Raw genomic sequence first — 13,852 nt, forward strand, 5'->3', positions numbered from 1 at the left:
ATGCATGAATAATAGTTTAATTTTAATAAACAATGTTAAATCGTTAAATACGTACTGTACTGTACCATTAATAATGGTAAGAGTGAAAACTTACCACCTCGGCATCACACTTGCTCTTAGCCCTCTACGCACATGACTTCGCTAAGCCCCTACAATAGCTCTTTGAGGCAGAAACAATTTTTATACTCATTTTACAAACGAAGATGCCAGAGGATAAAACCTCTTTAAACCTTCACAATGCTTTGTACCGGCATTAGCTTTACCCCTGCATCGCAGATAAAGAAATGAATCATCAACAAGAGGGCAATTAACACACCAGCAAAGGTGGAGCCCGGCTTGGAGCCTTGAGGATGGAGAGCCAGGCTGAGCTCGGCTCGGCTGGGAGTGGATGGCCCTCTGTAAGGGTGGGAGGCTGGGGTGCCCTGGAGTCCCAGCACAGCCTCTCCTGACCACTCTGGGGTCTTTCTTCTGTCTGTCCCCAGCCTCTGGCCGCTCCCACCCAGCCAGCCCCAGTCCTCCGGGGCTGCAGGCCAGCCCGGTGCTGCCGGTCAGCTACCGCCTGTCACACACGCGGCTGGCCTTCTTCCTGCGGGAGGCGCGGCGCACGCCTCCCACGGTCACCAACGGCTCCCTGCAGCGCTCCGAACCCTTCGTGGTGTTCCAGACCAAGGAGCTGCCCGTCCTCAATGTCTCCCTGGGACCCTTCAGCACCAGCCAGGTGGTGGCCCGGGAGCTCCTGCAGCCGTCCAGCACCCTGGACATCCCCGAGCGCCTGACGGTCAGCTGGAAGGTGCGAGCCTTCATCGTCCACCCCCGCGTGCCTGCCTCGCAGCCCGTGGCCCAGGTGCTGTTCTACGTGGCCGGCCGGGACTGGGATGACTTCGGCGTCACCGAGCGGCTGCCCTGCGTACGCCTGCACGCCTTCCGGGATGCCCGGGAGGTCAAGAGCTCCTGCCGCCTCAGCGGGGGTCTGGCCACCTGTCTCGTGCGCGCCGAGCTGCCCCTGGCTTGGTTCGGGCCCCCGGCCCCGGCTGCACCACCCACTGCCCGCCGCAAGTCTCCAGATGGGCTGGAGCCCGAGGCGACAGGGGAGAGTCAGCAAGCCGAGCTCTACTACACTCTCCACGCCCCGGATGCGTCGGGAGGCTGTGGAGGAACACGGCGGGGTGCCGGGCCCGGAGGCGGGGCCCGGGCCGAGAGCCCGACCCAGCACCCCCTACTGCGCATCGGGAGCATCAGCCTGTTCCGCCCGCCCCCCAGAAGGACCCTGCAGGAACACAGGCTGGACAGCAACCTGATGATCCGCCTGCCTGACCGGCCCCTCAAGCCCGGGGAACTGCTCAGCATCCTCCTCTACCTGGCCCCCAACTCCTCCTCTCCCTCCAGCCCCAGCCTGGAGCACTTCACTCTCAGGTACGGGGGTATGGGTGGGGGTCTGGCTTCCCTTCCAAGGTCAGATGCACACCTGACCCCTGGTAGAGGGCTCGCCCAGACCTGCCCATCCAGCATCCTAATCCCAGTTCTTCCAGTTACCACTTGAGCAACTTCAGGAAGACAGCTCACTTACCCGAGCCTCTGTGTTCTCGTCCTCCCGATGGCCACAGAAATGTCTGCCCTGTCCTCCCTACCTCACAGAAGTGGTGTCATGGTGAAGAGGAAACATCCATTTCCACAAGCATGATATCCAGAACGATAGAATCGGGGCTGGAAGGGCCCTTAGACATTAGCGGGTGCAGCTCTTCTATTTTACAGATGAGTAGACAGAGGCCTCAGAGGAGAAATTGAGATCAGAGAGCAGCCCCTTGCCTGGGAGCCAAAAGATGAACAGGAGGGTGCCCGTGTGTCAGGACATTTGTCTAACCCTGGAGTGGGGAGAAATATTTTCGGGAGTCCTAGCTCTTTCTTTGTGAAGGATACAGTTCACAAATTCTGAAATGCCATAGCACATCCCCACAAAATATAATGATGTCTCACAGTAGGAATCCGTGGTTTGAGCCATGTCGGGTGATTCTGAGGCTATAAGAAAGGTCCCACCAAAATGCTCCCCACAAACCCAAGCACTATACGTGGGACCTGAAACGGCATCATTAACCTCCAGCTTCTTTAAGTATTGCCTTCTGTCCTGAATGTACTACCTTAAAGTTCAAGTATTCCTGGAGAGTCATACCGAATTCAGTGATTAATACCTGAATGTGAATATGAGTTAAATCAGTCATGAGAGATCTTGGGCTGCATTAATAGGAGTAAAGTATGTAGAATTAGGGAGGTGATAATAATCATTCGGCTTTAGTTAGTGTTAATTAGAGCTGAAATGTTGTATTTAGTATAAGACACTACACCTTATGCATTCAGGATGTCCAGAGGAAGGTGACTAGGATATGGGCGACTTGAAGCTATGGCAAAATAGCAACAATCGGAGGAACCGAAGATTTTAGGCCTGGAGAAAAGAAGACTCAGGGGACACCTGCTCACCTCCCCAGATGTCTCTTCAGGTGGAAAAGAGTTGTCCTCCCTTCCCCCAACAGAACCCACGGCTGTTCTATTTCAGCTACAAGCAGGGAAGAAGTTTCTCCTTTTAGGGACTTTCTAAAGATATAATGGGATGTGTGCAGAAGTAGTGAGTCCCCTGTCACTAAGATATGCAAGTAGAGGTTAGGTAAAGACCTGGCAGAGATATAAGAGAAGGGACTACAGCTTCCACTAGGGCCAGAGGTTGAAGCTACATGATACCAGATCCCCCAAATTAGTTTCAGGCTTTGAGTCTAGAACTCAGGGTAACTTACTCACCTGCTCGCCCTTCTCCCAGCCCCAGCCTGAGGATGGTAGGCAGGTGGGCAGCCCTTGGACCCCCAAGCTGACCCTCTCCCTCTTCTTCTTCTTGCTTTGTCCCAGAGTGAAGGCCAAGAAGGGCGTGACCCTTCTAGGAACCAAGTCACGGAGTGGCCAGTGGCACGTGACCTCGGAGCTGCTGACTGGGGCAAAGCATTCAACAGCCACCGTGGATGTGTCCTGGGCCCAGGGCACACCGCTGCCCCTCTGGTGAGCCAAGGTGGCTCCTCTGCCCACCTCTTTGCAGGACAGCACTGGGGAGGGGTGGGGGAATTCTTGACGGAGGAGGCCAGGCTGACGCAAGGGCCGGGCGTACTTTCTGCGGACCCTGGAGGCCAGGCTGGGGAAGGTTCAGAGGGCCCCGGGGAAAGGCCACTGAGGAGGGCTAGGGTCCTCAGCGAGGGTTTCGGAGCTCCTGAGCTGCTCCCAGCCCTTCCTCCTGGGCTCTCCTTCCTTCCCCCACCGTGCAGGGAGGACCAGGGGCCCCTGGAGATCCTGCAGCTGGACTTTGAGATGGAGAACTTCACCAGCCAGTCAGTCAAGCGGAGGATAATGTGGCATATCGACTACCGCGGCCACGGTGCCCTGCCTGACCTGGAGCGGGCTGTCACCGAGCTGACGGGCATCCAGCGGGACGTGCAGGCCATCCTACCCCTGGCCATGGTGAGTGCACTCACGGAAGGCAGGCGAGCTCTGCGCCTGGCACTGGAGTGGGCCAGCGGCTGCTGAGGGGCACGGAGGTGGGAGGAGTCCCCGTGGAGGGGGCACTTGGTGGGGGGGCTTCCTGGATGAGGTGACCATGCAGTGGAGCCTTGAAGGTCCCATGGAGGAGGGGATCATACAGTAGTCAGAGAAGATGAGGAAGGTGCTTTAGGCAGGGGATTTCCTGGGCAAAGGTGTGGTGATGGGAATGGGGATAGTTTGTTCAAAGGAGCTATGGGTTTAGGAAGAGTGCCGTGGAATGATTGTCTGGTGCCCAGGGGCACGTGGAATAGCCAGGCAAATGTGCTGGACGTTACTCTGAGTCCGGAGGAGAATGGAAGATGTTGAGAGGAGATGGTGGAGGATTGGGGAAGCATTGTTTTCTGGCAGCAGAGTGGGGTAGACCCTGAAGGCTACCACGGGAGTCCAAGTGAGCAGAGCGTCTGAGAAGACACGCGAGACCGGGTAGATGCATCTGTCTGCCCACGTCCCCAGGGGAAGGATACGCATCTGAGGAGTGGGGACAGCTGGGAGCTGCCGGGGCTTGGCTGGTGGTCCTGGGAGAGCAGGGGACCTCAAGCAGCTCAGCAGAGCCCCGCCCTCCTCTCTTCCCTGCAGGACACAGAGATCATCAACACAGCCATCCTGACTGGCCGGACGGTGGCCATCCCTGTCAAGGTCATTGCCATCGAGGTGACCGGCCTTGTCCTAGATGTCTCTGCCCTGGTGGAATGCGAATCTGACAATGAGGACATCATCAAGGTGAGCTTCCTGGAGGTGGGGGAGCCTGGGAAGAAGGCCTCGGGCCTTCCGGGGGAGTGGAACCCCAAACCAGAGGGGAATTCACATCCCAGGCAGGTCCCCTTGGAAGGCAAGCGGAGGGGAAGTGGCAGGGGGTGAGGGGAAGAGCATCCCATGTCCAGCCTGAGCAAGGGGAGGTCCTGGAGGGCTTCCTACAGGAATGTGGAAGAGACCTTTTGGCAGGCTGAAGGGAGAAAGCAGCACTGACAACTTGAATTCAATCCCCAAGTCATTACTGAGCCCTTGTTGTGTGGCAGACACCAGGTAAAGCAATAGGGGAGGGGGTCCTGGGGGGAATCTCAGAGACATGCCCTGAACCTGGGTGCTGGTGACCAGGTGGAGGAGATCCAGCCCAAGGAGGAAGCCTCCAGAAGCTCATGAGTTAGGCCAGGAGTGAAGGTTGTGTAAAAGGACCCACTCCAGGAACACCCACCCCAGCCCTCCACCTCCCAAAGGCCTTGCCCTGAGCTCCTCCCCAGATGCCCCCTCTGGGCAGTGGGTCCTCCACAGCCCAGCAAACAGGACGTTGATCTGACTTGACTGGCCCAGTTTGCTACCTCCCCAGGAGGGCCTCCAGATTTCCTCTGGCTTTGGACAGTGGTCAGAGGTGAGATGCGGGGAGGAGGCAGTGGGGCGGGCAGTGATGCAGGAGGGCATCCAGCCCTGGTCCCTGTGGGATTGGTGAGCTGTTTGCCGTGCCAGCCTCCGGCTGGTGTCAAAATCAAATGACTGGGCAACAGAATCTGTTTCCTGTTCCTGTAAATCCTTCAGCAGGGGGAGTGGGGATGTGGGTGTCCTCCCTCCCTGGGAGTGTGTGCTTTCTCTTTCACTCTCTCTCTCTCTGCTCTGCTCTGCCCTGGATCCCTCCTGGTCTCTGGAGCCCCGAGACTCACCTCGTCCATCCCCCCCATCCAGGAAGAATGTCCCCCGAGTGAGCCAGAGCAGACGGCTTGGTACCACACACCTACGGCCTCCTGAGGGCTGGAAGCCTTGTCAGGCCCATGGGGCTTGCCACTGCTGGCAGGCTGGGACGGGGAGAAATGGGCCTGCTCCCAAGAGCCCTCACCCAGCACCTTCCTCTACCACCCAGACTCCCACACCCCCGCCCCAGAGCAGGCCAGAACAGTCACCGTGGCTTAGATACCAAAGGGAATTAGCAAAGATTCGAAATGGAATTTGTTTCTGTTCTCACTGAAATACACTCAGGTTCTTTCGGGAGTTTGCCAACATTCTAAATGGGATTTGCCAGCCTTCAGCTGGAATTCTCTGCCTTCCGAAGTGGGAAATGAGCATTTCTAGCAGAACCACTGTCCCACTCCTCTCCACCCACCCCCTGGGATGATTAAGAGAGCTCGAAGGAGTTTGGGACCGTCAGGGGCTCATCTGCACGGATGAACCACAGTCCCAGCCCCTCCCCATCCCCACGAGAGCATTCAGGTTGTCATCAGCCCATAGGCTGCCTGATAGACCCTCCTCCAAACTCAAGGATGTGCACCCTGGGGCGTGTCCCAGTAGGAGCACCTAAATGCATTGCACACAGGATTCACTCCAGGTATGCCAGGTGTGTACGTGGGCACTTACACAGACACCCGTTGCATCTGCCCTGAAGTACTAGCAGGGACACCTCTGTGAGTGGGCACAGCTATCCACCAAGATGTGTCCAGTGAGCATATGCTCATCTGGGGAACCGTGAAGAATGCAAGGTGGTGTCCAGGTGGGCATGCATTTGCAGAAGCTGCACCCGTGGGTGGCAGTTGTCCACCTGTCTGTGCTTGGGGTTCTCTGGTCCTGAAATTTCCTCTCCCTTTCCCTCAGTTCCACCCCTGGCTGGAGCAGCCCCCTCCTGGAAATTAACCATCTGCCCATCTGCCTGGGACCACTGGGCCAGAGGCACCTTGGAGGAGCTGTGGGCCTGCCCCTTCTCCCCACCCCCTCCACCTCAACCGCCTCCCCGCCCAGTCGCACCCCAGTGTCCTGCTCAGGACAGGCTACTCCTGTGTACTGTGGAGGACTCTACCCATCAGACACCTGCTCCAGAGCCCAGGCGGTCATGCTGGGGAGGGGAGCCAGCGCTGGGGACCCTCAGCCTGAAGACTCCCCCAAGGTGTGGCCTGGCACATCAAAAACATCCCCTTACAAAAATATTGGCACACTGGCTTCTTGCCAGGGAGCAAAATCCTCCCAAGGTAGCCACTAAGAGGTGATCTCTGGAGCAATGGAGTGGAAGCTGACACCTCCCAGAGGAATTAAATTAGGGGCCTTCTCCCACCCAGCCTCTCCCCTTCAGCCTCCTGTGACTGGCACTTTCTCTGTCCAATGGCCTTCTGGCCTTCCTTGTCAGAATGAAGTCCTCTGCACTGCCCCACAGGATGACCTGTAGGGCAAGACAGGCCAACCAACCTCTCTCCCCCTCCCCAGGTATCCAGCAGCTGTGACTACGTGTTTGTTAGCGGAAAGGAGTCTCGCGGTTCCATGAACGCCAGGGTCACCTTCCGCTACGACGTCCTCAATGCCCCCCTGGAAATGACAGTCTGGGTGCCCAAGCTGCCCCTGCACATTGAGCTCTCGGATGCCCGCCTCAGCCAAGTGAAGGGCTGGAGGGTACCTATCCTTCCTGACCGGAGGTATGGCCCTTCCAAACACAGCAGATGCTGGGGATACTCATGGGTGACACAGCCCTGGCACAACGTCTGATCTGCATGTGTGTGTAAGGCCCTAGGTGTACACAGTCTGCAGGTCGGTTTTGCAATCAACAAACTTATTGAGCAGCTACTGTGTGCCAGGCACGGATGGGGGCAGGGAGGGGAGCAGGTAAGTGTGGCCAGAGCCTGACCCAGTTGAGCTCTGGGTCCATCAGGAAGCGGTCTTATATATATCATGGAGCGTGGTGGATGAAGGAAGCCCTGAGTACAGGGAAGCAAGTGGCACAAAGGAAAGAACCACCTCTTCCTCCAGAAGAAGTCAAAGCAGGCTTCCTGGAAGAGGTGACTCGGGAGCTAAGTCTTAAAGGATGAGTGGAAAGGAGTTGGCTAGGGAGACAGGGTAAGAGCAGTCAAGCAGCAGACAAAATGGAGCAGAAACACCAACACAGGTGCTCACACCCCTGTACACGAGTGCCCCAGCCTGGGCACACCAGGGGCACACTTGTGAGTACATCAGCCAGGCACACGGTGACCCCCACTGGGCTCCCTCGCTGGGATACAGGCTCACACACCTGGGTGCCCATCTGTGGGGCAGATACAGGTGTACTCAGCACACTCCACTCACCCACTCATCGCTGCTGGAGAGAGAAGCCAGCAGGGAAGAGAAGAAAGGCAGAGTGACAGGCAGCTAAGAGCGGGCAGGGTGGAGCTGGAGAGAGAAGCAGGCGGCCTAGTGAGAGCTGGGATCAGTTCAGTTCTGCGGAGATTTGGAAAAGCAAGGCAGCATAGACCAGGGCCTCTTGAACTTGCGCGCGACTTGCCCCGGGATGCTGTTGAAATGCAGGTTCTGATTCCGTGAAACTGGGATGGGGCCCGTGAGTCTGCATTTCAGGCCAGCTGCCAGTGAGGTTGATGCTCCTTTGAGTAGTGAAGGACGTAGTGAACTCTGAAGCCAGATGGCTTGGGGTGAAATCCTGACTGCTATTTGCTAGCTGGGTAACCTTAGGCTACCGTGCCTCAGTTTCCTCATCTCTAAAATGGGCACGTTTACACTTAGCGGATTGCTGTGAGGATTAAATTAGTTAACACAGGTAAAAGAGCCCTCTATGTGAATGAATATTCTGGTGGTTTAATCCTTCCGAAGCAGTAGCCAAGCACTGGCCACACCCTTCTCTCTCTCCACAGCCTGCTTTCCTGGGTGAATCTCCTGATTTTCGTATTTTTGGCAATCTGGACAGGCTGAGAATTCCCCAAATTGTCAAGTCCTGGTTCCATTCTGCCTGCCAGTTCCTCCCTCCATTTATCTGTCTCCTCTTGCATTTTACTCTGAGCAGCCAGAGGAAGCTAGGACACACCTCCCACACTCCGCTTGGCAATCTCATCAGCTGAATATCCAAGTTCTGTCTGCCACACAGCTTTAGGACACGACGACGCAGCTAAGCCTCCTGGCCCTTGAGCAGGGATCACCTTTGATCCAAGTTAGAGCTGAGCCCAGGGCCCAGCAAGTGCTTAGTGCTGAGAAAGAGCCAGTATTTGCTAAGATTTGATGCCAGCTATTCACAGGCGTGGGCGCAGCCAGGCTGGGGACATGGGGTGGGGTGGGGAGTCAAGAAGGTACCTTTCTAGGAGAGGAAAGCCTGGGACTTCGGGCTCCAAGCTTGTCAGAGACAGAAGGGGTGGACCAGGGAAAGCCTTCCACCCACGGGAGCCGGGGAGGGGCTGGCGGGGCAAGAGGGAGGGAGGGACTCGTGCAGGTCAGAGCCGGGGTGGGGAGCCCTGACTCCAGGCCTCCCCCACCCAGATCAGCCCGGGAGAGCGAGGATGAGGACGAGGACGAGGGACGACGGCAGAGCGCGAGCCGTGGCTGCACCCTGCAGTACCAGCACGCCACCCTGCAGGTTTTCACCCAGTTCCACACGACGTCGGCGGAGGGCACCGACCAGGTGGTCACCATGCTGGGCCCAGACTGGCTGGTGGAGGTCACCGACCTGGTCAGCGACTTCATGCGGGTGGGTGACCCCCGAGTGGCACGCATGGTAGACAGCAGCACGCTGGCCGGGCTGGAGCCAGGCACCACCCCCTTCAAGGTAAGCACAGTGAGGCGTGCCGGGTTCCGGGAGCCTTCACACAGACGTTCCTAAGACAGGATTTCCAGCGCCTCGGCCTTGGGGAGCAACCCCAGACGGGCCCTGCAAACACACTTCCCCACCTGCCCTTCTGCTTGAAATTCTACCATCGAAGGTCAAGAACCTTGGAGAAGCTTCTGTCTCCGAGCCTCATCAGCCTCTGTGAACCTTTCATGGCTCAGTGTGGTCGCTGAGAGCGGTGGCTGCGGAGCAGAGGAGGTGGGAGGGCCCAGCCAGCGTAGAGGCCAGAAGAGGGAATTTTGGAGATCTAGGGACTCAACTTTGACCTTCCTCCTTGATAACTGGGTGCCTGGGTAGATATCATCCATCTCAGAGACTATACATAGTGACCCATGGGCTGAAATCTGCCTGCAGACATATTTTGTTTGTAAAACGACTGACCCAACCGTTTAAAAATTGGGAGGTTTCTCATTTTTTTAAAAATGTAAATTTCTGGCTTTAGAAAATATGAATCTGGCAGCACAGGGTCTGCGTTCCCGCCTGGCAATCATCAGCTAGAGTCAGCACTGCTGCCTTTTTTACACGAGCATGAGTTCTCCCATTTGCCCCAGTGCCCACCACTCCCTTTTGTCTCCCTGACATTCAGGCTGACCATCAATTGTGACTTATCACTCTACGGGAGGGCTGTTGTTTTCTTTAAAATCAACTCACCTCACTCATCTGTGTTCCTGCCTGGCTCCTGTGAGCCCTTGACCCTTGCTTGGCCTCTGGACCCTGGTTCCCGGTTGCAGACCTAAGGCAGAGCCCAGGAGTCCTGCCTCCCAATCTGCCCCACCCCCTGGGCTTCTCTTCCAGCAGCACTCAGATTCCTCCCTGGTTGGGAATTTGGAGAGGGGTGGGGTGTCCTTCTCTCCTGGCTCTCACCCATCCCCGCCCCACCCTGCCTCAGGTGGTTTCCCCCCTGACGGAGTCCGTGCTTGGGGAGACACTGCTGACAGTGACAGAGGACAAGGTCAGCATCACACAGCTGCAGGCCCAGGTGGTGGCCAGCCTCGCCCTCTCCCTGCGGCCCAGCCCCGGTAGCAGCCACACCATCCTGGCCACCACAGCCGCCCAGCAGACCCTCAGCTTCCTCAAGCAGGTAACTGGATGCCCAGCTGGCCGGCCTGGGGGCTTGGGGTGTGGAAGGAGGACTTGCAGTTTCTGGCCACGAGCCCCCCAGATTAGGGATTTGATAATGGAAGATCTATCTACCCTTTGTGCCCTGTGCACCTGCCCTACTGGGCCCGTGCCCCACCATCTGCCCAGGAGTCTGGCCAAGGTCTCACTTCCTGCACCTGCCATGGTGAGAGGCTCCTGTTGAAGGTTCCCACTCCTGCATTTCTCAGAGGGCCCGTCACCTCTGCCTCCACCCCCCGGAATTACCCTCACCCATCTCTGGACCCCCAGCTATAGCCCCCCACTGATACGCCAGGGCACTGGCTATGGGACAAAGGTGGAAAAGTTACAGGTGGGGGTCACAGGGAGGGAGAAGGTGGGCACTGAACACCGAGCCAGAGGTCAGGACACAGGAGTCCTCTGCCCCAACTTGCTTCGTGACCTCCGGCCAGTTGCTTGTCTCTGAGCCCTGCTTCTTCATCTGCAAGGAGGTCAACTCTCAGAAGGTTTAACAAACAGAGGACAAGGCTGGGGTTGAGTATATGTGCGTTCTCAGTCTCCACGTGTCTGCTGAGGGTGATCAGGCATGGAGATACGGTGTGACTCCTGCAGCAGAAGGGATCTGAGTTAGACCCAAGGCAGAATTTACCATCAACTCACCCGGCGGAGAAGGGCGAAGTGGGCAAGGACGTTCTCGGGGCAGTACGGAGCCATAACTCCCTGTACAGAGTTGAGTGGGAGAATTCCCCCTCAAATAACCATTCCCGAGCACCCACCACCTGCCAGGCACTGTTCCAGCACTGGGAAGTCAGCAGGAGTAGATCTCTGATTCCTGTCCTCTCCTCTTCCTCCTCCAGGAAGCCCTCCTGAGCCTCTGGCTCTCCTACAGCGACGGTACCACGGCCCCACTCTCCCTCTACAGCCCCCAGGACTATGGGCTGCTGGTGAGCAGTCTGGACAAGCGTGTGGCCACAGTGACCCAGGACCGGGCCTTCCCACTGGTGGTGGCTGAGGCCGAGGGGGCCGGGGAGCTGCTCCGCGCGGAGCTCACCATCGCCGAGAGCTGCCAGAAAACCAAGCGCAAGAGTGTGCTGGCCACGACCCCTGTAGGCCTGCGGGTGCACTTTGGGCGGGAAGAGGGGGACCCCACCTACGACTACCCCGGCCCCAGCCAGCCAGGGCCCGGCGGGGGCGAGGACGAGGCCCAGGGAGCTGGCCCGCTGGGCACTGCCGGCTCCCCGCCCGAGGCCGTGGGCCTGGGCACGGCCAGCCCGGCGGTGCCACCCACAGAAGATTTCCTGCCACTGCCCACCGGCTTCCTGCAGATGCCGAGGGGGCTGACGGACCTGGAGATCGGCATGTACGCGCTGCTGGGCGTCTTCTGCCTCGCCATCCTGGTCTTCCTCATCAACTGCATCGTCTTCGTGCTGCGCTACCGGCACAAGCGCATCCCGCCCGAGGGCCAGACCAGCATGGACCACTCTCACCACTGGGTGTTCCTGGGCAACGGGCAGCCGCTGCGGGGGCAGGGGGAGCTGTCGCCACCCGCCAGCAACCCGCTGGAGGCCGTGCCCGCCTGCTGCCATGGCGACCACCACAGCAGCGGCAGCTCGCAGAGCAGCGTCCAGAGCCAGGTGCACGGGCGGGGCGACGGCTCCTCGGGCGGCTCGGCCCGGGACCAGGCCGAAGACCCCGCCAGCTCTCCCACCTCCAAGCGCAAGCGGGTCAAGTTCACCACCTTCACGGCGCTGCCCTCAGAGGGGCTGGCCTACGACTCGGTGCCCGCCGGCGAGGAGGACGAGGAGGACGAAGAGGCCCTGGGATGGGGCTGCCCAGAGGCGGCGGGCACCGCGCGGCCCACTCCGCCCCCTGACCTGCACAATTACAGGCGCAGAGTCAAAGAGATGGCATAGAGGTGCGTCCCCTGCCCGCCATGGCCTGGGCTCCGTGTGGGACAGAGCCGGGACCCAGCTCACAATTGACACGGGCCGGCTGAAGTGGATCTTATGCTCCGGCCCCGGCAGCTTTGCTCCTCCGGACGGCCACCTCCTTGCCTCGCACCCTACCATCCTCTGCCCTCAGAGGTGGAGGGGCCTTCCCCCTGGAGCTTGCTAAGAGGAGAGCAATCCCAGCCTTCGTTCTACCCTTTCCAACCCTCCTCCTGTCTTAGACCCCTGCCCCAAGACAGGGGCAAGGAGGCCGAGCTTGCACCAAGGGTCCACACAATGCCCCGCCCCATCCCCCCACGTTCCCTGCTTCCCCCTGTGTGGGGGGCTCTGGGGGGGGTCTTGTGTCACAAGCTGCACAAAGACTTTTCTCAAACCGCTATTCAGGGATTTCTGTCCTGCAGGGTGGGGAGGCGGCGGCTGCCTGCCCTGCCAAGGATCTTGCTGTGGACAGAACATTTGGGGGGCAGGGGATATTTGTAGCATCTGCTGGCTTCTGGGTGCCCCCCACTCCCTTCCCAGGACCTGGGAGCTGACTCTCCAGAGGGGTCTGGGGCCAAGCCAGGCGCCTCTCTGAGATCTCAGGACTCCATCCTGTGCCCCCAAGGGCTGTGGGCAGGCCCCCAAGGGGGAGGAGTCCTCGGTCCACCCCAGAGCACTGTGGTCCGGGTGCCCGGGAGCCCTGGGTGCCCCGAGCCCACCCCTCAGCAAGGTCAGCACTACGCCTTAGCCGTCCCTCCTGCTCTGCTGGGCACTCCTTCCTCTCTGCAGGGGCAGCCACCCGCCCCGCTGCTAGGCGGAATCCGGTGGGAAGGGGAGGAGAGGGCGCCAGGCAGTGCTGGGAAGGACCCTGGGACAAGCAAGGCAGAAGGGATCCCACGGCTCCCCTACCCCATCCCACAGCCACCCCTCTCTCGGGTTCTACCCACCACTGTGTCAGATTTTTCTTAAGTAAATGGAGGCAACCAGACTGGGAATGGGGGCGGCAGCAGCTCCCGGAGAACAGGCAGTACATGGTGGCTGGCTCTGTGTCTCTTCCTTGCGTACAGGCGCGTGCATGCACACACACACACACACACACACACACACATATATGGAGGTCACGCTAAATGACATGAGACGGAAACACAGCTGAGCCACCTGCGGTCCTGCTCCTCCTCCAACATCCAGGTCCCTTTAAACCCTGTGGTGCTGGGGGGATGCTCACCTCTGGGGATAGAGGACTTGCTGACCCAGAAATGTGCCCTTCTAAAGAGATGTCTCCTCTAGGAGAAGGGTAGGAGGGTACAGAAAAAGGAGAGAGGCGAGAGGGTTGTGTGCACACCTGAGCTCACTCCAGTTTCCTCCTCTGCCTCAGTGTGCCTCTCAGAGGGCATCCCTCCTCGTCACCATCACCACCTCCCAGGGAGGCCTCTCTTCTCCAGGGATTGATGGAGACAGTCTGGGGGTCTCCAAGTCAGAAAGCCAGGCAGGAAAGAGCAATGGCTGTTGGGGGGCTCCTCCCTGCTCGGTGGGCCATGGGCTGGCCCCTCGCCCCTCATGGCCTCCCATGGCCCTGGGAGACCTCTCCCCAGCACAGGCAGCAGCCCCAGGGACCACAGGAGACCTGGTGGCGGGGGAGGAAGAGCCCAGCCAAGGCTGCCTGGCCAGCCTCCAGTGCCCTGGACAGGTGGCTACAGCAACCAGC

The 13,852-nt window shown here is 58.9% G+C and overlaps 1 protein-coding gene across 1 annotated transcript; it reads left to right on the plus strand.

The window, feature by feature from the left end:
- Positions 1–388: 388 nt before the first annotated feature.
- TMEM132E (transmembrane protein 132E) lies at positions 389–12,132 on the plus strand. The gene is made up of 8 exons (XM_065898017.1): positions 389–1,413; positions 2,893–3,039; positions 3,300–3,492; positions 4,150–4,293; positions 6,751–6,956; positions 8,776–9,061; positions 10,011–10,202; positions 11,077–12,132. Exons 1-8 carry the CDS (start codon positions 389–391, stop codon positions 12,130–12,132), a joined length of 3,249 nt encoding a protein of 1,082 aa, XP_065754089.1.
- The last annotated feature ends 1,720 nt before the right edge of the window (positions 12,133–13,852 follow it).

The sequence above is a fragment of the Phocoena phocoena genome, chromosome 19, assembly GCF_963924675.1.
Source record: "Phocoena phocoena chromosome 19, mPhoPho1.1, whole genome shotgun sequence".
Classification (NCBI taxonomy): domain Eukaryota; kingdom Metazoa; phylum Chordata; class Mammalia; order Artiodactyla; family Phocoenidae; genus Phocoena; species Phocoena phocoena.